The following is a 27,338-nucleotide window of genomic DNA, read 5'->3' on the forward strand; positions in this document are numbered from 1 at the left end:
GCACATGTAACAATTCGAGGCGCTTCGCACCGAACTATTCTAATATTAAGCAGATAAAAAACAATAAATGACACTTTCGATTTAATTTGATTAAAGTGGATTGGTCCACGATGGGCACGATTGATACAATTCATTATTTTAAATATTGACAAATACAATAGAAATTTATCATTTAAATATAATTTATAATTTAATAGATAATTTAATGTATGATTAGTGTAAGATTTTTTTTCCAGAACAATTTATTAGAGTTTAAACTAATTGATAAGTACTGGTTTGTTCCATAGACGAAGTAAGATCAATTCTGTAACAAACGTAAACAGATGTTGGCATTTTAATTGCTGACACTACGGCTTTTTCTCTAATAGAAAAGAAGTTTAGTGCTAGTGTTGCAAATTTTAACTTATCAGTAATTGCCAACGAAAAGGCCAGATACATACCATCACAACAAAAGCTGTGTAACTTCTCTAAAGACAGGATGCATGACCTTACCTACCAAAGATTGTTTGTACCAATAATGATCAATAGAGATATTATTGGTATTATCATTGTTCGCACAATAATGCAATGGTTTGGTCAATGTATAATTGATTGTATCTTTAACAAATATGAAATAAATTGTTATCTTTTTACCCTAAATGACCGGCCATCGCACAGTCTTAAATAAATACCCGTCTTGTCAATAGATACACAAAACAGGGATCAATTCCATCTACAAGTAATACAAAGGTGATGCCAGTGCAGAAAAGACAGACTCAATTATATTGTCTGTCTCTAGACGTCATATGAAATGTATCATATCATTATTATTATCATTATTATTATTATTATTAATTTTATTATTATTTTCTTTATTTTAAGAAGGTAACACATGAAGATATACCATCGTAGAAAACAAATAACATATCTTAATTCTTAAATAAATGTTCTTTCTTTATTGTAATTGCTTACTTTATTTAAATTGGTCAATAATGGAAGTATTGAGAATCATATCCGACAACAAACCCGATGATTTGGATTCCAGACATTAATCCTGAATGGTGCGGAATTTAATGACCAGCTTGCATCAAAGTTCAAGAATCAAATATTATCAATTTACTTTATACAGGTCATTGAAGTTTTCATTATTAATGATGATATCGAAACAATGCTTTTACTAATGCTTGCTTGATCGGGTCATTAGTATTTAATAGTGTACATAAAAGGGTAAATTGATTTTAATTGATATTTGTGCTGATAATTAATATGATACAGAATCACAAATCGATTTGCTTTAAAACCATCTACCTTGAGGATTACAGAAATAGTTCAGTCACAATATCTTAAGCAGATGGATTAACTATGTGACATTCAGTTTAAAAATTATTTTCTTCATAACTGTTTCATTTACATGATAATTACAAGAACGTTTGGTAACACAATTAAATGATAGAGTAGTAAACTTTTTAGAGAACTTTAAAACTTTTGTTACTCTCTCCGTATTAACTCTCCCATATTTGTCAGTAAACACGCGGATATTTTAAAAGAAAATGAGTAAGGAAAAGGGATTAACAGAGTCGGACAGAGGAGAAGCCTTTGCGGCACTATCTCACGATGACAGACCCACAACTTTCAAAGATACACTTAAGGTAAGTGCTGCAAAAACAGTTGATAGGAATTTGTGCAAAGAAAATTATTTTTTTCATTTTTGAAATTTGCGTTTTATACTTAATACATGTACTACTATTTTCATATATAAACATATCATTGTTTTTGGTTAACTTTAACCTGCTGGCGTGATATTGTAACGTTTATTTTAATATTATTGTATGATACCATTCCCTTTGATAAAGTTTAAGAAATTTTAAAAGAACAATGCTACTTTAATGAAATATAGAGAATTTCGTTTCAAAGTTGTAGTTTCTTGATGTTGTACATACTGGTAATCGCGAGCAGAAATGTGAAAGAATATATTTTCCCTTAAGATTAAGAATATTCATATCATTTAATAAAACGTTTGTAGTTTTAGAAAATATGTTTTACTTATGTAAATTATAATATTTATTTATAAGAATAAAAATTAAACAACATATATCCAATATGACAATGTAAATAACTGAAATAGATTTGGATTGGGTTTCCATCTGGCACTATCCTTCTCATTTTTAATCACTTCTAAGAATTGTATGAGCGGCTTTTACAGAGATACCAACGCATTTACCTATATACCTAGTTGTAAATCTTGCATCGGAAGCAATTAAATCCTTTATTTTTTCAAATCGCATTTTTCGGACGACGTGCAAGAGGTGTATCTTTTACTGAAAACACAAATTTTAAATTTCTTACACTATTGTGTGACAGATAAAAAAGAATATTCATTGTTCATTAATACATGACATAATTCATTAAATCTGTCATTCGCCTGTTTACCAAGAATACAGCGGTTCTTGATATAGGACCGTATTTGGTCAGTGAAATGAGACCTTTTCCCAAACCAATGCGGAAGTAGTTAAGCGTAAATCATACTATTGTTTAATCTAGACTGAACAAATTAACACATGTATTGTATCAATTGAGAGCTTACGAAAGAATCTATGCGATACATGTACAAACTTCTAAAAGCGAGATATTGGCCTAGTTGCATTCATATTTGAACACCCCTCCTAATTTCAAAAATGAAATATTTTACAATGTTCATTTGTTTGCAATGACAAACATTTAACAATATACCACCAATCCCCATTTTTATAGGTCTAACCAAAATTCCATTCCTGTATATTTAATCAAAACACTTTCAAAGATCAATAAAATAGTACAGTTTAGATCTGTTTCTCATTTTTCTTGTTTATTTTTTTCTTCTAAAATTCTAAGATTTTTAAACAACACGTAAAAAATGATATACATGTATGTACATATATCAAAATTGAATATAAATCTGGCATAAAAATTGCCGGTACATGAATAAAATAGTAACGGTGAAAATGTAAATAGGAAATGATTTCTAAAGAAAATTCAAATATTTTTTTATATTAAATAGATTTTTTACTTGCTTGCATACCCTTTTCAGAGAAAGCAATTTCGAAAGACTGTATTATAAACTGTATTTATAAATATCTGAAAAAAGTGTGATCCCTCGGAAGCATTAATGATAATAAAATGCATAATAATAATAATAATAATAATATAATAATAATAATAATAATAATAATAATAATAATAATAATAATAATAATAATGATGATGATGATGATGATGATGATGATGATGATGATAATAATGAAAATTGCAGAATTGGTTGGATTGAGACCGTACATGAGGGTTACGACAAAGTACAACATTTTCACTTCCCTGGCACTGGCTAGAGCGGTACTCAATTTACAACATTTAAATAGTGTTTGATTTGTCCTGTTCTTTTGTATATGGAAATGATAACCTCAGTAAATTTGAAGAATGAATGTATAAGTATTAAGTCTCTTATAAATTTTGTAGCGTCTGTTTAAAAGGAGAAAATAGAATATGCAATTCAAGGTGTTCAATGAACATACTTAAAACATTGCTGATTGTTTTAACAACTGCACTTCCACATATGCATTATACAGTACATTCAGATTCTTTTTTTTTTCTTATTAATTGTTATGTTATTAAGTTCCTTTTTTAAACATTTTAACTCATGGGAACTCTTTTTGCACAAACGCACAGCTTCATACATAAAAGATCGTAACAGTCCGGTAAAATTAGTACTTATATTAAATTGAATATATTTCAAATAATTATTTACATATATAAGATTTATTTTATGTATAATTTATACTTTTTTCCTTTGTTCTTTATTTTTATACATAGTATTATATTCATACCATTACACTTAACATAATTCAGTTATGTAAAATTTTTACACATACGTACGTATGTTGATTATCTTTTGCATGTATTTCTGTTTTAAGTCCCACCGTTGATCTATGTAAAACATGTAAAAACATGTTTTATGTTTCTAGAACTCAGTAGAATTCCTTTAACAGTATTAATAGGTTGAACCAAAATGCTTGACAAAGTGAAATATTTGAACTTGGGTCTTTTGAGACTCAGTTACATTTTACAATGACAATATTTTAATAACAACTAAGTCCATAAAATAATTTACAAAACTGCAGTATAACAATAAGCACCACAATGCATTAACGTTTTATTTGAAGGAAAAAATTTGAATGAAAAGAATATAGTTCACTAATTTTCCCGTGACAGTATCAATTAATTCTACAATCACGACAAATCAATTAATTATACAACCATGTGGGAATGTCCAAAGATATTTATATCAGGACATAGCGTATTTTTGATACATGAGACACATGAGAAAACTAACATTATGTCACCAAGTATGAAAAGGATAGGTTATACATTTCGTTGCCTATTTCAACTCCCTGTTGATACTGAAGTCATCGGGTAGTAATACTCAAGTTTAATTGCTAAGAAATTACCGATTAAGAAACTTACATTGTGTCTGGAATCTGTATAACTATAATACCCATCGAAGCGTACACTATCATAATGTGTTTCTATATACAGGAAAATATTTTATCATGTCATTGGTATTTAAGGAACACTTGAAAGAAAATATGTTCATATCAGATTGAACAATGAAATATGAATAACAACCAAATAGTGATAGGATTCTTGGCTTTGACAATATGCTGATATTAACAATACTTCGATGTTCTGTGTTTTCCCTGGAGATAAGACTAATGTAAATGGTTATTATTGAATCCTTAATTTGTTTGTACGTGATCATACAAATATTTAAAAATCGTCACTTACGTTATTTCATAATATCATTTGTGCCATGCATGGGCCTTACTTGTTACACTTTGAACAACTAAAAATTGACCTTATTTATAATAAACTTTATGCACTTCACCATGGGTAAGCAACTTTGGTCATGTGACCTACACGGCCAAAATAGCTCGGCTGAAGTAATTTATTTAGTGATTATTTTTCTGTCCAGCCGATTTAAATTATGCTACATAGCCTACCGACCGCAGCAGTTCCGATGCTTAAATGTATTTAGTTTCGTCTAATGTTTTGTATTTTATGTGAACATTCAAACAATATTTGCAAATTGTCAATGACAACGTACACACTATTTTGTAAAAGTGTTGATGAAAACTTAATAAACGATACGCATGTCAGTTCTAAGAAAAAATTTCAGGTCTTATAATATATAGGAGAATGTTTTAATGAAAAAAAGAAATGGTTTCCTGCTGTCATTTTTTGTATTTATTTAAAAATTGACCAACTTACAGAAATGTCAACGTACACATACTGTCTAGAAAGTGTCAGCGTACACACTCCCAATTTCATAGTGGTCTGAACATGATGCTGCAACTTGAAATAGGTGGCTTTTTCCAACAAAAAAGTTGGCTTTCAATTTAGATTGCCCTCTCAAACTGTAAATGATTACTATTTTTTACAAAGGGAATAGTGTAGAGTGCATTCATTTCATCGCGAATAAGCTTAAACAACCTTTAACTTTTTTATGTTATTTATTTGTACTTTTGTGTTTTAGTGTTTTAGATTCAAACTGCTTAATGATTAGCTGAAACAGCCGTTTTTATACTTTATACTGTATTAATATGGCTCGTATTATAATATAGATCGTAATTACAGTCATCTCAATAACGTAAACAGTCAGGATAAGGGTCTCTTATTCAACCAACTTGTGCCTTCCGTAGCAGCAAAAGGGTTCAAGGTTGACGATGACGCCGATGTACAATTTTATATTATCGGTTTTTATATGCCCGAAAGAATTTCGGACATATTATGTTATACCCCCTGGCGTCCGTCCGTCCGTCTGTCCGTCGTCCGTCCGTCCGTCTGTCCGTCCGTCCGTTAGCATTTGGTTTCCGGAGCATAACTGAAGTTCCATTTGGCCCACAATATTCAAACTTCATAGGATGATTGTCCATATTGGGTAGAAGACCCATATTGATTTTGGGGTCATAAGGTCAAAAATCAAGGTCACCATGACCTTAAAACTGAAAACGTTAGCAGTTTGGTTTCCGGAGCATAACTTAAGTTTCATTTGGCCCACAATATTCAAACTTCATAGGATGATTGTCCATATTGGGTAGAAGACCCCTATTGATTTTGGGGTCATAAGGTCAAAGGTCACTTTGACCTTAAAACTGAAAACAGTTTTTGGAGCATAACTTAAGATCCATTTGTCCTACAGTGTTCAAACTTCATAGGATGATTGTCCATATTTGGTAGAAGACCCCTATTGATTTTGGGGTTACAAGGTCAAAGGTCAAGGTCACTATTACCTTAGAACTGAAAACAGTTTCTTGAGCATAACTTTAGTTCTATTTAGCCCACAATATTCAAAAACTTCATAGTATGATTGTCCATATTGGATAAAAGACCCCTAATGATTTTGGATCTCACAAGGTCAAAGGTCAAGGTCACTTTTACCTTAGAATTGAAAACAGTTTCTGGGACATAACTTAAAGTTCCATTTGGACCACAATATTGAACCTTCAAAGGAGGATTGTTATTTAAAGGAGGTAATACTTTATTTTAGTCCCATGTCCTACAAATACTTCGTCTTTACTAAAAAAAAAACACTTTCGGGCATATAATGCTCCGCCTAGCGGTGCTCTTGTTTAGCAGTTGCGTCACTTGATCTATATGATTACATCACTAATGTTCTATTAACATTATATTTTCAAGAATATATCTACTTGCACTTGTTATATAAAAAATATCTTATAAACAATTCACCATTTTATAGGTTGGTTAAGGCAGCCAATCACCCTTTGTTAAATGGTTAGTTACTAGTACCAAGTTTCTAGTAAAATGTTTTTACTGCTCAAGAAACCAGTTACTGGAAAATGGTTACTAGTAATAAATTTACCCATCTTATTATGTGCACAATGTATGAACTATAGATATGAATCAATGACATTGTTTAATTATTAAAAAAGTACCACAGTCATATGACCCACTAGTAATTATAGAAATGCCACAATATATATTGAAATGATTGTTACAATGCAGAAGTTTTACCGACATTCTGCTCAAATAATATGGTTTGCTGGAATTTGAAATTTTGATTTCAATGCAAATTATTAAAATGTATGGCAATTGAGCATTTTTGTTGAATACATATCATAGACTTGTAAATTAGCAGACATGGTTGGCAAAATTTGCTGCGAAACAACAAGGGTATCACGTCTATTAAGCTTAACAATGTCTATAACATGTGGCAATTACATAACTAGTGCAAGGAGATATATAATTTAAAATATAATGTTAATAGAACGTTCGTGGTGTAATAATAGGGTTAAAGTGACATAACTGCTGAAATACCGGTAATACCTATAAAATAGTCACTAGGCGTCATTGCCAGCCATTAGCAACTTTTGTTGCTACAGAAGGCACCAGGTTAATGAGCAAGAAATTATCCTGGCTGTTTACGTTATAAAATGACTGTAAAATGATCTAAATAATTACAGTATAAAATTGTTGTTTCAGCATTAAGCAGTCTAAGTAACTGGATTTTTTTCTTCTAAAAGAAAACCACAAAGGAACAAATAAATAACATTATAAAAAGTTAAAAATTGTTTTAGCTTATTTGTGATGATATATCAAACTAAACTGGGAGTGTGTACGTTGACATTTTCTAGACTGTATGTGTACGTTGACATTTCTGTAAGTAGTTCAATTTTTAAATAAATACAAAAAATGACAGCAGGAAACCAGTTCTTTTTTCATTAAAACATTCTCTCATATATTTGTAGACCTGAAATGTTTTCTTAAAACTGACATGCGTATCGAATTTTAAGTTTTCATCAACACTTTCAGACAATAGTGTGTACGTTGTCATCGACAATTTGTAAATATTGTTTGAATGTTCTCATAAAATACAAAACATTAGATGAAACTAAATACATTTTTCGACAGCATCGGAATTGCCGCGGTCGGTAGGCCATGTAGTATAATTCAAATCGGCTGGACAGAAAAATAATCACTAAAAACTTACCACAGCCGAGCTATTTTGGACGTGTACGTTGACTTTTGTGGTCACATGTTCAGAACTTTATAATCGTTATGAAATGTTTTATTCCCTGCGAAAAACACCAGTAAATAAAGAATACTTGCTTTACTATGATCATCTTGAGGTTAAATCTTTACAAAATATTACATATCTTAATTCTTATTTTTATTTTTTTCTTTATTTTCATTATTTATATTTTTCTTTTATTTTGTTAGTTGAAACGCATGATAGTTACTGTCGAACAGTACCAGACATTTTTCTTTTTCATGTTTGACACGTTTTATTGGGTTATTTCTTCCGGTTTACCAGTAAATCTCGATTTTATAAAAGTAGAGAGAATTGAATCACAATAATTTATCCGAAAAGTCAAATTGAAAATGTTGCAGGCTCGGTTTGATAATGCCTGTGCATGGATAGCACTGGTAAGTGCAAGCTACTGTCCACGACTCTCACCGACGCACCAGCTTAAGCAAAATCTAGCATTTAAACATGGTGATGGTAAAAATTGATATTAGAAGCATCATGAAAGTCACATAAGACATGTCATAAATGCTTCCGGTTGTATGTAACTGGGGATTTTAGTATATAGTGCACATGTGTGGATTTTAAGTTTCTCGTAAGCTTAAACTTATTTAAAAACATTATGAAATATACATTTTATTTAATGAGAAATACACAGACACAATATTTGACCAGCTATTAATGTTGCAAACTGCTCAAACAAAACTTAATGTTGCGTCATTGAAAAATAAAATGCTGTTCTACATATAGAAACAAATAAAATTTTGCTTACTGAAGAATTCACAAGATGTACCTATATTCATATTTATCATTTATATAATAAATCAAATCGGTAAATAAATAACAAGTAATGACAATCTGAGCTAAATTCAATAACTAATCTTGACTGCCAAGGTCATTTTAAGGTCAATGCCAAATTGTAATTATTCAACATTGTCAATTTTGCTGTAAGTATTCTTCTGTCCAAATCCAACCTATTTTTACCACGTGTCTGACCATTTTCCTACCTAGGGAGCCTAATTTAAAAAATCCTTCAAATTTACCCAAATGAGTGCTTGTTTTCAAAGCTTCCCTAAATTTTTAAAGAAGTATAATAGTTGATCTTGTAAAATATGAAATACTTTTACCGTCTAGTTTTGATTTTATTACACTTTGAAAATATCAGGTACCATATTTATTACTAGATTTAGCATTTATTGTCATTTCCCAAAGATTGCTGTGTCCGAGTATGAAGACAATTCATTTATACTATACTATCAAAGTTATGTCGAATTTTAGCAAAAGTCGAGCAAAATTCAATAATTTGACTTCAAGCCAAGATCAGTGATGAATGAAATGAATGAATGTTAAAATCAATTTAAGCTATTTAGAGGTCTTGCCCAAAGAATTGTTGTGAAATTTCAATAATTTAACGTAACGATAAAGGTCATCTATGAATAAAGATCATAATCAATTTAATCTACTTGAGGCCTTGCCCATACCATTATTGTGTCCAATAATAAAAAAATAACAAAGGTCGTATCCACATAAGTGTTGTGTCCAAGTATGAAGACAATCCAAAAAGAAATATAGAAAATACAATGTTAAAGTTTCTGGACGGCAATGGTAATGTAAACGGGAACGGGCGATATAACTGTAGCAATAGCTGGATCTTTTTCTAAGTGAATGTCAAATACAAATAAAATGCATAACATCCATACTGCCATCTGTCTATAATTCAAGCTTCATAAAAATATTATTTTCAGTACCTTTTTGAATTATCATAATATATTGCTACATTAACCATGTTTAAGGTATACTTGTTGTCATATCAATCAGATTTTACACCATAGGAAGAACAGAAAAATTACGTGCATAATCTCCATACTGCTATTTATCAATATTTGAAGTTTCATAAAATTATTTTTAGTACTTTTGAGTTATCAAGGAATCCAGTTTTCGCGGACGGCGGACTGACGGGCACAGTTCATTGCATCTGTAAACGAGAGGATTAACCGTATTACACGAAACTTTTAGTAAATTCTGCGAAAACAGTTTTGTTTAACAAAAAGTAAAGACTCCAAACTGAATTCTTAATATATTAGTTTGGGCCGATTTAAACACTGTATGGATCTACAACAACATGATGGCCAAATTTTCGTTTATCTAAAATATTCTCTTTTTGCAGGATATGGCTGAGTCCAGCTCATTACATGGAATAACAAAGATTGTGTCATCTCGCCAGATTATTGTGAAAGTGTTATGGAGTTTACTGGTTCTAGCGGCTTTTTCTGTGTTCTCTATCCAGTTGTACTATCTTTTCAAGTTTGTTATTTTCTATTCTATTACATGAAATTGATAAAACAAATAATATATACATTTATATGCATATTTTTGGCTTTTCCTATGCATGCTGGTATACAAATTTAGCAGTATAAATGGCATCGGCAATGTTTTAGATACTACAGATGGATTCCAGTTGGAAATGTTTAAAACATTTTTGAAAACATGATAAAATATGGTATGTTCTATGTTTAATATTCACACCAATGTAAATGTAATACACGTACTTAAAGCAGAAGCAGAAAACAGAAGAAATGTTTTATTATTTATTATTTCAAGAACGAAATATTATTAGGACCTATTTCGATTCCAACACAGTTTTTTCTAAAAAGGAAAATAACCAGGGTTGGACATCGTTCTTCGGTTATGTGAATGCGACTGCATGGTAATTATATCTAGTATGCACATGTTTCAGGTCTTCTGTAAATCATGATAAAGTAAATCGTCGATTGCCTTAAAGATATACTATGCTCAAATCTGATATTAGAAAATATTGATAATATTTGTGAATACACAATAAAAATGTTTTGACTTCAAACAAAGTAGTTATGTTATGTTTAAAGTTCTACACACTTTAGGTGGTCACAATAGAATATATAATGTCAGTAAAAAACTGGCAGTTTTTTAAGAAGAGACAAACTTTACTTGACCTGTTATAGGAAGCGCAGTTTCCAATAAATACGTTTAATCATTCTGTTATTCAAATAGGACATACTCAGTGAGAATTTCATTGGTTTCAATATATTTCTGTGAGTAAAATATTTTACTTTAGGATAGGTATATTGATAGTATATCTTTAAAACAAATGCATGCATATTCTACATAAAAATTTAATTTCAGTTGAAATACAGTCACACTCAATGTAGTTATAAAGAACAACAATGTATATTTCTTTCAGTACATACTATTCCTACCCAGTACAGACGTCCGTAAAACTAGATTTTGACTCAATAGCTTTTCCTGCTATAACTCTATGTAACATGAACCCCGTTAGAAAATCCAAGCTCGATAATTCGGAAGAACTGACGGAAGTGTTGAAATCAAAGGATAATCAACAGGTTAAACAAAAGAGATTATATTGATTTAAGACACAAGCTTATAATAATATCAACTAATCCTATTTTTGAAGCATATGGAAATCTGCATATGTCTTGTAAAAAATGTTACAAAACTATTTTTTCAACAAGAACAATATGAAGTATTGATTTGATATGGTCATGATTGACAGCGCATGTCGTTACGCGACAAAAGTCAATAAAATTACTTAAAACAGAGGGACATATAAAAACAAAAATTCACCCATAAATTTCGCACTGGGATGTTGCATACCTTGTCTTTAACAATATAACAAAAACTTAACAGAAGAACAAGATTAAACAAGATGGTTTCATCTATTTACAAATACTTCAAAAGTGAATCAGTTACGTGAAATTCGGTTTTAAAAATAAAAATTTGATTAAACTTTGTATGTTCTTGGTATTTGATATAAAAAAGCATTGGCATTCTTCACAAAAATTGATATATGACTGATATTAAAAGTAATAAAAATGTATAAAATTCCGTTAAAAAAACTATTGCAATTGTTTGAATATTTTTTCTTAAAAAATTAAATTCAAATACTGAGAGAAAAATAAAAAAAACTCCAATTATCTAATTCTACTTCAGAGTGTCTATTATGGTAAAAAACGAAGGAAAAGGCGAAAGCGAGAAACTCATAGAGAAAACGAACCTTTTGAAGCATTCATGGAAACAAAGTCAGAATACGAAGGAGAGATAAACAATGAAAATGATTTTAACACGGCAGACTCAGTAAGTCAATCATCAAACGATATCAACATGAAAGTTCAATCATTAGATAGTGGTAACAGTAAATCCACTTCATTAAATTACAATGATACTAGCAAGGACTTTAATTCAGAAAAGAGATTAATACATGAAAATAATCATAAAACATTTAATATCGATCGCAAACAAGAGTCGGAACAAAATCAAAAACATTCAAGTCAGAAAGTAAAACCAACAGCTTCAAGAAGAAATGAAAACTTAGTTCAAGTTTTTGCGAATGATGTGGTTAACTCTGATCATCAAATATCTGGTGGATTAAATGACAAAGTTGGACGTTTCAAAAGAGATGCCGGCTACTCATCAGCTGATGTAGTACCATCTTCATCAATACTGAACACTTATCTTGTTGATTCATCCCGTTATATACAAACCACGATGTCGTCCATGACAGCTATGCCTGCATCCCTCCTTTCTTCTAAAGATAGTAAAATTTCCACTTCCCTTATGACGGCTTCTACTGAGATATATTTGGAGTCAAGCCAATTAAGCCAAGATATTTTTTCGTCGGAAAAAAGTAATTACAAACACTTTTCCTTATCAACTGAAGACTTATATGATTTCCTTTCAAGTGAAAATCCCATGTCATCAAACTATGCGATGCATTCAAATATAATTGATAGTAGTTCGGGAAACGCTGCCGGTACCCAGACAGGTAGTGGAGGTTCTGACCAGGGTAATGGCGGTGTAGACTCGGGAAGTGGAGGCAGTTACTCGGGTGGTGGAGGTAGTTACTCGGGTGGTGGAGGTAGCTACTCGGGTGGTTCAGATTCCTACACGGGCTCGTACTATTATTCGGATTATAGTAGTGGTGGTTCATCAGCATATTATTATGACTGGAGTGGAAGTTACTATTATCCCTACTTTGAACAACTGAATGCAGTTAAAGATGAGTGGGAAGAAAGGGTTGAGAATTTTAAAGAGCTTATTAAAAATGAAAGCGTGTAAGTAAGAAATTGTTTATTAAAAAAAAACTGAATACAAGGCATGTTTTCGTAAAATAACATTAAACAGACCGACGAAATTTTTAACATAGATCTTTGTTGAATGAAATTAATGATCAAATCTTTCAGTGATTAATAAGTAAAAAATATATTTTCTTATAAAATATGTGTTGTTTTGAAATGAAATCTAGCTAATTATACCGTCAAATCGTATTTTTAAACGAAGTAGCAGATTGGATATGTAAACAAAAACTGTTTTACAAAAAATATCAATTTTTAAGATAATGCAAGGCAATTTAAATGTGAACAGACATCATCAAACTATTGCAACACTTGTCACCTAAATAATAAAATGCATCTTAACATCTGTCAAACACTTATTATAAGTATATGTATAAACCTTTAAAACGTAGATGAAAAATACAACATGTTTCATTTGACATCAGGGAACTAAGGAAGGAAATTGGTCACCAGAAGGAAGATATGATGTTATCGGCAACATTTGCTGGAAGAGTTCAAAATGTGTCGTATGTTTGTTATTGACACCAATGGTGTTTTAATTTTATTTTCTAGAATTAAGATAATAATCGTCTAATGTTTATGTTTTTATACAACAACGAAACATATAATCTTATAGTACCTGTCCGTTCTTAAACATTATACAAAGTTTCATAAGTTTTCACCAATAAATCTAAATATAAACCAAATAAGGTATCCATGATGAAACTGAAACTATGGCATGAAACTGCTCATACTAAAATCATTACCTAAGAATGAAACTATAGGTATTTGAAGTCATATTATAAACTTCTCGGTCGTTGTGAGAGCACAAATTTTTTCGTAGACTTTGCTAAGCCAGACCACTTATAAAAATTGATATAAAGCGAAAAAAGTTAAGAGTAATAAACAAAGAAAATGTTACATTTCAGAAGTTACTTTATATTTTTGTACATACGTTTGGTTGCTTGGTGCTACTTATTTTGTATTATTTTTGCAGCCATTTTAAAGATTTCATGTCCGTTGAATATGGCAATTGTTACACTATTGAATCCTCGAATTATGTTGCCTGGCGGAGCGGACCTACCCATGGTAAATATTAAATGTATTCTTATTGTGTAGTTATGACATGAACTTAAGTCATTTATCATAATTTGACGTATTCACCGCGTCTAAATTTTCATGATTTTAAAAAGGTAACCGGTGACAATATATATAGATTTCTCTTCATTCCACAATTTTTCAAATATTAATCTTGTTTCTTGTCATCTTTATCATAATCATTATCAATCTTTATAATAAAGTAATATAACATGAGCCAACAAAATAAGATAAAAAAAATAAGACTTTATGTCTTGATTAATCGTTAAACAACGATTTTGATTTCTTCTTTTATCTTATCTAGCACTTAAGTTGACTTTGAATGTTGAAATCGATGAATACGTTGATAATTTTTCGACTGGATACGGAATTCGGATAGTATTTCATGAGCCGGGTACATATCCTTTACCTTCACACGAGGGAATCACACTTAGCCCTGGAACTGAAACCAATATCGGTCTGCGAAGGGTAAAGTTAAATTAGATATTATCATATAATTGAAAAAAAATGAATTTGGGTAAAGATTTTACCTTTTGTTGTTATGTTTTGCAAGGATTTTGATGGTAGTTATAATTAAGCATCTATATTGATCTACTCACTTTGAATTTACCCTTTCTTTTTTCATCTAAATAAGCAAAGCCCCGTTACCACCGCTAACAGTTACCCGAAATATTCTGGTCTTAACCGGCAGCCGGCGAATGATCGTTTTAAGTTTCGATATTTTATAGAGGTTGAAAAATGAACGCACTAGTTATATCCTACCTTAAAGAAGAAGCACCACAATAGATTTGCATTGATAAATAGACCAGAATTTCAATTCATTATTTTACCTATCACTTACCAAACTCCTCGCAGCGGTTACTTCCCCTGATCTGTACAGTAACCACTGCCACCACAAGTAAATTCGGTCGAATATAGCCGGATATATTTTTTTCACTTTTAATTTTAAAATAGAATACTTAATATCATTTTAGTTTTCTTTCGTTAAATAGTTATGCTTAATGTACAAGAAAGTAAAAAATTATACGTTTAAATATTATTTTGTAAACATAACGAAAGATATTTTCACTGTGACACCGTATGCATAGTAACAACCAGTAAACAATGGCAGAATATAAACAGTTATTGAACGATTGCACAAAAAGATTTGATCCGGCACTTGTTTTAAAGTGATAACAAATTGTGTGTCTTGAACTTATTTTGTCTGGTAAGGATGTAATTATAAATCTGCCAGTTTGATATGGGATCCTTGGCGTTCTGAAACCGGCCGCCATGTTTTTGTCACATGATACAACTATCATCACGTGATTTCAGTGGTGGCAGTGGTTAAAGTAGCAAAGCGTGACGTAACCGCTGTGAGGAGTTTGATCACTTACTGATTGTCCTAAATGAACTTGTCAAACATTCAATACTTTTTGAATTATCAAGATGATTTTTCTGTTTTGTGATCATGATTTCTGCAAGCGTCTGGAGGTACTGCTCAAACACTGAAGTGAATTCAATCCAATGGTTAAAGGATATAATATTTTAATCAGAACTTGTATATTTTATCTAATATAGGTTCACATTTCAAGGCTCGGCAAACCACACGGAAATTGCATAGACGGGAAAGAATTTAAATCCAGATATAACAAGAAGTACAGTATATCGGTAAATTTATATACAGTTTTATGGTTCACTTGTGTTGTTTCAATTTGGCTTATCCTGTAACGTTTCTTGACATATATTTGATATTTATCTAAGAGCTTAGGTGTTACGGATTTTGTCACTCTGTGACATATAAATGCGTTATCTGTTCTTAATAAGGAAACGAAAAATGGCAAATAATGCCGATTCTATTTCCAGTTTTGAGATGTACAATATTTTATTCATATTCCGAATCAGTTTCAAAAGAATAAAAAAAAATATTTAAATACAACTTGTATCTGTTTTCGATGTGTTATTTATTTCACGGGTTTCTTTTAAATGGTATGGTGTTGTTGTAAATTGTGTTAATTATAGTGACAGAATAATTAATTGAAACTTATGAGAAAAATGTTCTAGCCTATTTCTTAATAGAGGAAAATTGTCTTTAACAATAAACAGCACAAAAACAAGTGGTCACGATTAGTTATTTAATATGTATTTGAATCTATAGAATAATTAATACGTTCATTTCAAGTGATCAACAGACTTTATATAACTAAAAAAGGAAAGTTTTCTTTGTTGCAATGTTGGCAAAGCACTTTTAAAGACCTCAGTTTCCAAAGAAAAGCACATACATTTGACTTCATTGTTGCCAGCACTATTGAGTGTGGATAATTGAGTACCTTTCAAGCCGTTCTAAGGGGCATGAGGGATGTTGCAATTATTCATTATCCCTCGTGTAGAGATTCAATTAAAAAGAACCTGCAATTTTCATGTAATTTTGTTGTGATTAAAGTATCCGAGGGATCACTTTGTTTCTAGATTTTTTTGTTTCAGGCCTGCTACGAATTTTGTCGTATTTTAGAAGCAATCAAAGAGTGTGACTGTATCCCTGCTGAGGCCCCCGATGAAGTTCACCTAAACTCCACTGCGCTACCAGTATGTAATACCACAGATGAAACAGGTAACTTAATTACTTCGAACATGAACAAGGACTAATTTAAAATAGCCTATCACATTTATGAAATTGTATTTTATTTCTTTTTGCAAATTGAAATGTGAATTTTTCAAAATGATTTATAAACGAATGCGTTTTCGGTTTTGCCGTTTAATGCATTCCTAAGGGATTCAGTTTTCTTCTTCTATTTTTATGCACTACCTTAAAGAAGGGAGGCTATATTGCTTTGCAGTCTGTCTGTCTGTCTGTCGGTTTGTAGGCACAGGTGGCAGTATCAGTGTTTGGACACCCACCCCTATCTGCCCCTGGACCCCTACTACAACCATGAAAAAAAATAATTCAACACTCTAAGGCTTACTATAAGGTACCAAATACTAAACCACCGATGAAATTATAAAAAAAAATTTTTTCCACTATCAAAATTATAGTTATAGAAAGGTGAAAAGCCTACTATATGTTCATTTGCCAAACAATGTGGAACACGGGAAATCGTCGTTTCGGCGACTGAGGCGCATTCCGAAGGCATTTTGCTGCATCATTCATTTACATCAATAAAAAGAACTTGAATTCCACAGCTTACTTAATTCAAGTTTAACGAATATCAATATTCTATCGATTTTTGCCGGCTCGCCACGGCGAGCCGGTATTACGTTAGGATTTTACTGAGAAACAACCTAAAACTCCGAAGCCATCCAAAAATTTAATCGAAGCTTGGCTTCCAGCTTTCTACAAAATTTATCTATCAGGGCTAGGATCCAAAATTATTTAGCCAATCAAATTTAATCTTACAAAGCGTCAAAAAACCTTCAATTTTCACGCCATTTTTAAAAATCAGCAAGTATTGTTTTGAGCGCAAAGATATAATGATGATTAAAATGTTTGTCTTTATGAATTCTTTTCAATAAATCATATTTACACTGACTTTTGATTTAGCGATTTCACCTGTTTTCTCTGTAGTAAGTTTTCGTTTGGTTAATTAACATAAGTGTACATCTGGTTCTGTGCATTTTTTATTTTTCCTTTTTTCCGGTCATTTTATCCTTTCCGATATTCAGTGTATGTATTTACTGGCCGGGACCCGGGACGCCCGGGATCCGGGATCGTATAAGATATTGAGGAAAAACCTAATGAACTATATTTGTGTTGATTGTTGTCGTAATGAAAGGCCATTAAACGTTAAATATTTTTATTGTATATAATGAACGTTAAATTAATTTAACTTAGAATATAGATATATTTAGAGCTATTTATTAACAAACTTAAAATGCGGAAATCACAATACTTATAATTATATGCCTAATTAATTGGAAAAATCAAAGACCATATTCTTGAATTGGTCAAATCCCGGGATCCCTATATGTTTTAATACGATCCCAGCTTTTCTGAAAACTATACACTTGAACTGGCCAATCCGTGAGATCTATTTACATTTTAATACGATCCCGGCTTTTCTGAAAACTATATTCTTGAACTGGTCAATTCCCGGGATCCCTATATGTTTTAATAGGATCCCGGCTTATCTGAAAAACATTTTCTTAGACTGGTCAATTTCCTGGATCCCTATATTTTTTAATAGGATCCCGGCTTTTCTGGCTGAATTGATTGACAACTTGTGTTTACTTTAGGACTTGTGTCTCTCATTCCAATACTAAATAACATATTACAACTTAATTTTGTATAAAGAGACATCTTTATGAAATCTACCTATCTAACATTTTGTGGTCAAGGTCAACAGGCCATATGGTAAATGTGCATAGACATAGGGACTTCATTTTATCTGTTTACATGCATCTTCATATATACTCATACTCATCTTGGTTAAACTGAGAGAACTTTATATGTCACTTTCAGTCAATGAGTTTAAGATTTTGAATTTACCGGCCCGAATTCCAGTTTTGAATTTATTCTACTAAATAATTAACAAAATTTTCTTAAATTTACACTGGCCTGAACTTATTTACACTGGTCATCGGGCATCGGGCCAGTATTGACTGCACGTTTATTTTGATGTTCGCTGAAGTCTCTTCAGCTAACAGAACTGTCATTTTTACATTTAAACACACCCCTTGAAAAAAATTACGAAGCGAGTCGCTACTAGCTTTTTTAAAAGCTAACCTTGTTCTATTTCACGGTAATTTTTGACTTGTCGCTGCCATTTTGGATTCTGATACCTGTGTGTTATACGCGATCTGATTGGACGTCAAATTTGGCTCGTCCAATCAGATCGCGTATTTCAACCCAGGTATCAGACTGCAAAATGGCTACGACAATTCAAAAAATACCGTGAAACAGAAAAAATCGGATTGATAGTGATATTCGTTAGACTTGAATTAGATAAGCTGTGGAATTCTAGTTCTTTTTAGTCCCCTACCGGTTTACCGGAGGGGACTTTAGGTTTACCCTCCGTCCGTCTGTCCGTCCGTCTGTCTGTCCGTCCGTCTGTCAGTCCGTCAGTCCGTCCGTCCACAAAACTGGATCCCGCGATAACTTGAAAAGTACTGAAAATATTTTTATGAAACTTGGTATATGGATAGATGGCAGTATGGAGATTATGCACGTCTTTTTCTTTTCTTCCTATGTTGAAAATTCTGGTTGCTATGGCAACAAATAGGCTAAAAATATGGCAAATTTTACACATAAACTGGATCCAGTGATAACGCAAAATGTACTGGAAATATTTTTATGAAACTTGACATATGGGTAGATGGCAGTCTTGGAATTATGCACGTCTTTTTCTTTTCTTCCTATGTTGAAAATTCTGGTTGCTATGGCAACAAATAGGCTGAAAATATGGCAAATTTTTACACATAAACTGGATCCAGTGATAAAGCAAAAAGTACTGGAAATATTTTTATGAAACTTGACTATGGTAGATGGCAGTCTTGGAATTATGCACGTCTTTTTCTTTTCTTCCTATGTTGAAAATTCTGGTTGCTATGACAACAAATAGGCTGAAAATATGGCAAATTTTACACATAAACTGGATCCAGTGATAAAGCAAAAAGTACTGGAAATATTTTTATGAAACTTGACATATGGGTAGATGGCAGTCTTGAGATTATGCACGTCTTTTTCTTTTCTTCTTATGTTGAAAATTCTGGTTGCTATGGCAACACATAGACTGAAAATATGGCAAATTTTACACATAAACTGAATCTAGTGATAACTCAAAAAGTACTGGAAATATTTTTATGAAACTTGACATATGGGTAGATAGCAGTGTTGAGATTATGCATGTCTTATTCTGTTCTTCCTATTTTGAAAAAATATCAGTTGCCTTGGCAACAAATAGGCTTAAAACATGGCAAATATAACAATATTTGTGATTAGTCAAAAAGAGCTGAAAATTTTTATGAAATTGCATCTTTAATTCAAGAGTTATCTCCTCTTTAAGAATTCTGCTTTTAAAATGTTATATTTTGGTAAAAGGGATGTTTCAAATATTAACTTTAGAGTGTCCTTCAGTCCGTCTGTCTGTCTGTTCATAAAAACTGTTTCCTGTGATCACTTTTAAAGAACTTTTCCAACAAGTTTACTTAAAATAGAGAAAAATTGAAACATAAGTGAATGGCCAATGGCCCTTCAGAATGTTGATGGGGTTCTAACCGGTAGGGGACTTATGGATTGCTTGCAATACTATGATAATTGCTTGTTATTAATGTTAATGAATGATGCAGCGAAATCCTGCCGGAATGCGCCTCAGTCACCGAAACGACGATTTCCCGTGTTCCACATTGTTTGGCAAATGAACATATAGTAGGCTTTTCACCTTTCTATAACTATAATTTTGATAGTGGATTTTTTTTTATATAATTTCATCGGTGGTTTTGTATTTGGTACCTTATAGTAAGCCTTAGAGTGTTGCATTTTTTTTCAGGGTTGTAGTAGGGGTCCAGGGGCAGATAGGGGTGGTGTCTAAACACTGATACTGCCACCTGTGTTTGTAGGTCCACCAACAGTTTTTTTGTAATTTCCTTCGCAGACTTTGCACATGCTCTACTTACTAAAATATAATTTGGTATATGGATAAATCATAACAATATCTTAGTCACGTTTTGTTTTGGGTACAATCGAGGAATTTTTGACAGAGTAATTCTCCTTGGACTTAGAAAAATTCTTATTATTTGCAAATTCTGTTCATTTTCTTCGCACTATAATGACATTTTGTATACAGATTTATCATAATAATATCTAGGTCAAGATTTGTTTTGAGTACGATCGAGCAATTTTTGACAGAGGTATGCCCTTTAGACTTGGAAAAGTTCAGTTATTTTCTTTCCGTTCATTATCTCTGCAAAAGGTTAAACAAATAATTTACTGATATCTATATATCATGAGAAACGTGTTTTTTTGGCCAAAGATATGATGTAGAAGACTATTTCTTGAATGCTCTTGAACTGAGGTACTTTGGATATATACGTTAATAGAAATTTGTTTAAAATGATAGGTAGATGCAGTTAGTTCAGGTAGATGACCCTTTTGATTTTAAAGCGACATTAAGACTATATTTTCTTTAGAAAATAACAACAATTCTTTTTTGTTTCAAAATAAATATTTAGGCGATTGTATATTCGAAAATTACACCGTCAAACCGATTAGTCTTTTTTAAACCTATAAATAACGCTTCAGTGACGTACATATAAAAAAATAGAAGATCGGAAGCGCGCGCATTACACAAAATTCTTTGAACAATAATAACAATTACCAGTACTGAAAGAGAGGTAAGAAAATAGCTGTAGTGCAGAAATATCCTTTTTTGCAAACGTAAAGTCAAGGTAAATAAATGGTGAGAAATTTGTTCTTTCCGGAAGCGTTTGAAATCACAGAAAAAATTAGTTGGGGAAATATGTATACATGTTATCATGTGTTTATTTTGCTACTCACGGCGCATGCGCGAAGTGAATCGACCGCCCTTCTAATTTAAATATAGAGAGTTGATTGGCAAATTACAGATACCGATGGGTTTCCCAACCGTTTAAGCTTATTAACGGCTACAAAGTTCTTTCATTTTACATTGATATGAACTGGAACTGATTTATCTGTGGATAACATATTTTACCGTTAGGAAAGCTTAACAAAAGGTAAATTTCATTGCCACGTACACTGCCCATACACAGCCGGGGCATAAGTGTTTCACAAACATCTCTTGTTTTATAATGATAATATACCTGCACAGCTAAGTCCTAAAATCAAAGGTATGCCTATTAATTGGAACAAAATTAAAGTCGGGGTTTTGCAGAGTTGTCATTAAAAAAGTAGCAATTTTTTTTTATATAAAATTAACTGTTTAACCTCTAAGATAAGTACATATTTAGTTATTGGCAACATTTCTTCTATTAACGATTCATGGTCTGAAACTCATGCTAATGTTTTGTTCTATTTTTAGTGGAAAAATGTCTTCTCTCAGTGGATATAATATTCGATAGTGGTGAAGTTGCTTGTCATTGTAATGGACCATGCCAGTATGTATTTACAATATTGCAAATATATTATATGATATAATAATGATATGTCACAATTATGATTTTTGGCCCAAAGGCGTATGTATTATTCTATGGAGATGTTTCATACAAATATAAAGTATCAATCAAAAGTAGGAAAAACTTGTGAAGAACACGTCACCCCTAAGCTGGATATTCCATTTTTAACATCTTTGTATGGTAAACACTAGTCTAAAAGGTCGTCAATAACAGTTTATTGTAACGTTTTTTATTGTCACATTACATGAGAGGTGGTGCAGGAGATCAGGTCAATTTGTGCTTGGCTTCAGAGATGACGAGAGCTATAATTGTTATGTGTCACAAAATAATGAGAATAGAGATAATCAAGGCAGGGCAACGGTCACAGAACGCAGCCCCTGACACCATTCAGTCACACCAGTAGGGTACCCAGAAGGCAACGAAACAAAACGTGGAGAAGACACAAGGGTGGTGAAAGGAGGGGGATATGCAAAAAGGAAAATTATAAAAACTGAAGGGGGCCAATACGGGAATTAAACGGTTTCATTTAAGGGGAAAATGAGTTTGGGTAGGGCACAAAACGGAATAAGAGGAGTAACGGGAAAAACATACTAACAGTTAACGACAATTTAACAGAAAAGGACATCACAAAACGTGCAAACATTCAAAACGTTTAACATTTCACATATAATATTTGTGTTTAAACGTTTTTAAGGCGCGCCAGACTGATTCTTGGCCCAAATATATTCCTAAAAATAAATTCCCGCCAACTGAAATTTTAACAATTGTCATGGTTACATTAGACGAAATAAAAGAAACACATAAATGACCATGTATATAAAAATACAATACAAACACTTGTTTATATATTATTCGTCAAAAATACTCGCTAGCTACCTTATTTGGATACTCTCATTTTAAAAGTACAAGAATCAATTCTTTTGATTGGTCAAAAAATACTAAAAAACAATTACTTAAACATCCTTGATCAAACAAAGTCTTCGATTTTATTGATTTCATCTCTGTCGATGGTTCTTGAGACATCAGAATTAATAAGACACTTTTCTACTCTGCAGGTACAAGTTTAGTGCAGTTAAAAGCATTTGTTAACTGCTTACCGTAATCCAAATACTTTTAAACATGTTGCATATACATGATCAATTATTTGGCAAATTTATTAATGTCTAGTGACAATAAGCCATGTCTTAGAATATATTTTCGTTACATCGGAAAACGATCAGAATCGAATTTTATGTAAGCAATATAGTATGAGTGCGCCCACGTTTCTATTCTGTGCCCTAGAGAGGCCACCCCAGATGGTGCCCGGTAGTAATTGGTAGCGGCGTCACGTGAATATTGTCTATATCATCATACATTATTATTTTTTCTTGCTTTTTTGTTCACGAGGTGTTTCTCTATTTCTTCCAGGGAAACTGTCTACGCTAAAACGTTATCATCTACTTTCTGGCCAAATAACGATTATCTGGTTCGTCTATTAAATTATAATTTGTCAATGTGGCCATAACGCGTGACATTTTCGGTACGGTTACTCAACCGATTTTGATCAGATAAGGCGCAGAGTACCCGTAATCATATAAACTACCAACGGTTAAAACCCCCTAATGATTTTCGGAACATTTGAGTCCAGGGGAACGGTACACACCCATTTATCACAACATGCGATTTCTAGTAAGTTGTCTGTTTTGTTTTATAATAGCAAGGTTATATTTAAAACCATACCTGAAACGGTTGGAAAATCTGCGTGGATCGTACCTGAAAAGTCACGTGGTATGACCACAGTGATGTTGTTGTTTGATTAAAGGCGTGTGATTTTTTTTTTTTGTATTTTAAAAATGCTGGAATTGCATGAGTCTACCAAAACATAATTTTCCTCTGGTTTTGTTAATATAATTTCAAGGAATCTTGATTCGCTTCTAGGGATAATCGGAATACACCATATTTTTAAGACATTGCATTTTTTATGAAATTGTTGTTCACAAATGGATAAATGAATCCTTTCGTCTATTTGTTAAGTTATTTTGAGTCTTAATTATTTAGAGAACAATGTGATGAAATAAATAAATAGATATACGTAAATGTATAAATAAATGGTTTCTTTTATGTTTGTTTTATGAAACTCATATATTTTATCTATTTAATTAATAATTCATTTCCTTATTTTATTAATTATTCAATTAATTAATTTATTAAGATTACATGTGAAGCATTGTTTATCAATCGCTTATGAAGCTGAAGGTATCAGTTGTTTACATGCATTTGTAATGGTGACGTTACAGTTGCCTTGATTGTTACATCATTGTCGGTTTCCTAAAATACTATTGAGCGATACTTTCGTATTTTTTCAGGACATATTGATATCAGATATATGTAAAACGAAGAACACAACACATTTCTGGAGTTACGCATGCTCTAGCTTGAGTTATTTGCAAAACTATGAGCTAGACTAGTATGTACACATTTAGTCACAATTCGTCGTCTGTACAAAGTTAATTGATTTCCCCAATCTTTATTATATATTATTATACTTTCCATTTGTAACAATGGCGTCATACAATGCGATACAAGACTTATTGTTAGTTCATGTCAATTTTACTTATTATAATGAATTTGAAATTGAATATCTTTATATTAATACTTACCACGCTAAAAACCTGAAGTGGACTTGACCAGAGACACTTTATATAATTGTTTCGAGGATATGAAGAGAAAAAAGCCAGAATAGGTCAACCTCGGTCTACAAAGCGGCAAAAGCTAATGGCAGAGTAAGGGTTAATATTATGCAGTAATGACGGTACTGGTAATCCTTATATACATTTTTATTTTTCACAGCTATAGAAACAACTTTCTGAGGGTTCTGATTTATTATGAAGATTTGAATTATGAGACAATCACAGAAGAGCCTATGTATGAAGTAAGATATCATTTGAAGATTGCTTTTTTTAAAAGATATAATTCTTTAAGTTGTAAAAGTCAAGAATAAGAAATGAAAAAAGGATAAAAAATACTTACAGTGCACCTGATAAAAATTTGCTACTACAAAAAATAAATACTGACGATAATAACACGAACCGATAAAAACAAAAAAATATTCTTCAACATTTTGCTTATTTACATATGTTAATTTGTAAGCCATCAACCACGGTTAACACCGGAGGGGATGATAGTTATGCTCTCAATATGTTTGTCCATCCGTCCGTGCGCATGCATGCTTCTCAGTTTCTCTGCATCTTGGATCTTAATATATGTAAACTTTATACCGTAGTCTCGATGTTATTTAAACTTGATATATAAATAGGTCACAATTTAAAGAATATTAAATTAAAGCAATGTCTGCTTGATCCTAAAGATTCCTAAAATTAATACGTTAGATGACAATACTAGACAATTGAATTGATTGCAATATATAAATCATACTCCTCATTATTGAATTCCAGTTGTTATAGTGATGGAGTAGTCAAATTAAAAACACTAAAGGTCAATGTTTCGATACCAACACATATAAATTCAGTTAGAATGGAAGTTGATATGGAAATTATGGCAACTGAAATTGTATGCTTGACTATTTAATTTTGTTTCTTTTGTAAAAGTTAATACTATTTTAATAAAAGAAATCTGGAAATTGCTTCTGAAGATATATAGTGTGTTACACGCAAAAGCATTCATGTTAATTGCAATAATTCATGCAAACTATTACGGTAACAAATGCATGTCTTTTTCTCCATGTGTTCATTGGGTTGTGTTGATTGTATGGTTATGATTACAAATGTATAATTAAATACAAATGTATGTACTTTCTTTCAGAGTGTTCGTTTTCTATCTGACATAGGAGGTGCAATGGGACTGTTCCTAGGGGCATCTGTTTTGAGTTTTGTTGAATTTGTTCAGTTAATTCTTGAGGTGTTTCTCTTTTTGAAACATAAGAATGAGAGACACACTCGAGTGGTCGACTTCAAAAAACCAATTGACTGACCAATCTAATGAAGACATCGTTAACTAAGAGAAAGAAGCAAACTCAGTTAACAGATGAACATTTATTTTATTGCTTTCTCAATGTATGAACTCCTTCGTCATAAAAATTTAAGTTCACGAAAGATAAAGTTTATTGTTTAAATGGAAGTGTTGCATGAGTGTGTTATTTTAATTGGCTGTTTTGCTTTGTAACGCCACAAAACAGCGCCGCCGCATAGACTTGGTCGATTTCATGAATGCGATGATTTTCAACACATAAATAGCGCAATCATGATAATGATAGTGATGATTGTAGTGATGAAGATGGTAATTTGATGGAAGTGGTGATGTTATGACTGTTGTTATTGTGAAGATGGTGTTGATCATAATGAGAAGGCCACAGCATATTTTCCATTTTCGACATTTTAATATTTATTCGCCAGAACCGGTCTGTCTGCCACATATACGGTTTCTGTTTATGAGTTGTAAATCATAGCATAAACGAACTCGACCACGTTGATGTAGCTGCGCTGTTATGTGGCGTAACATCGCTCAGACTTTTATTATATTTGTTGATTCATTTCATTGGACTCCTTATCATTGTAATTATGTTGATCATTTTGTTTAAGAAGTCATTGTGTTGGGATCCAATGTGAGCAGCATTATCACAATATTTCAATTCGACATAATCGTAGTTAGAAAATGGCAAATTCGGTATATAATTTAGCCTTTTCTTTATAAAATCTATCTTATTACGAAGCCAGCCATATCGTTAGTTTGAATTACAACTTTAGTCACCTGTCACCTAGTCACCATTTTTTCTAACATCAGTTTCTGTTACAAATGCGATTTAGCTCATTACAATGATTTTTTATGTTTTTAAACAAACATACAAACCAATAAGATATAGTGATTTAATGGTTTCATCTGAAATAGTTCAAATAAAAGAAATATTATTATAATCCCCGATTTTTTATCACATCTTTTTATGTTCTTTTCTTTTGTTGTTTTATATACATGATATTATATTCTTTACCAGCAACATAAGCCCCTTTTGTATTGATATG

At 31.7% G+C, this 27,338-nt stretch overlaps 1 protein-coding gene across 1 annotated transcript; it reads left to right on the forward strand.

Annotated features, from left to right (window-relative positions):
- The first annotated feature begins 1,529 nt into the window (after positions 1-1,529).
- Positions 1,530-27,338, forward strand: LOC132752205 (amiloride-sensitive sodium channel subunit alpha-like). The gene is made up of 14 exons (XM_060742515.1): positions 1,530-1,628; positions 10,221-10,357; positions 11,274-11,433; positions 12,041-13,161; positions 13,608-13,688; positions 14,159-14,250; positions 14,564-14,727; positions 15,820-15,909; positions 16,723-16,849; positions 22,230-22,305; positions 23,731-23,788; positions 24,669-24,769; positions 25,153-25,234; positions 26,125-27,338. Exons 1-14 carry the CDS (start codon positions 1,530-1,532, stop codon positions 26,290-26,292), a joined length of 2,556 nt encoding a protein of 851 aa, XP_060598498.1. The 3' UTR covers positions 26,293-27,338.

This window comes from Ruditapes philippinarum, unplaced genomic scaffold (assembly GCF_026571515.1).
Source record: "Ruditapes philippinarum isolate M1 unplaced genomic scaffold, ASM2657151v2 ctg1801_1_1_1_1, whole genome shotgun sequence".
NCBI lineage: Eukaryota > Metazoa > Mollusca > Bivalvia > Venerida > Veneridae > Ruditapes > Ruditapes philippinarum.

Coding starts and splice junctions, on each gene's coding strand:
- LOC132752205 (XM_060742515.1), top strand. CDS start 1,530: ATGAGTAAGGAAAAGGGATTAACAGAGTCGGACAGAGGAGAAGCCTTT. Junction 11,434..12,040: donor AATCAAAGGATAATCAACAG/GTTAAACAAAAG, acceptor ATTCTACTTCAG/AGTGTCTATTATGGTAAAAA. Junction 13,162..13,607: donor CTTATTAAAAATGAAAGCGT/GTAAGTAAGAAA, acceptor ATTTGACATCAG/GGAACTAAGGAAGGAAATTG.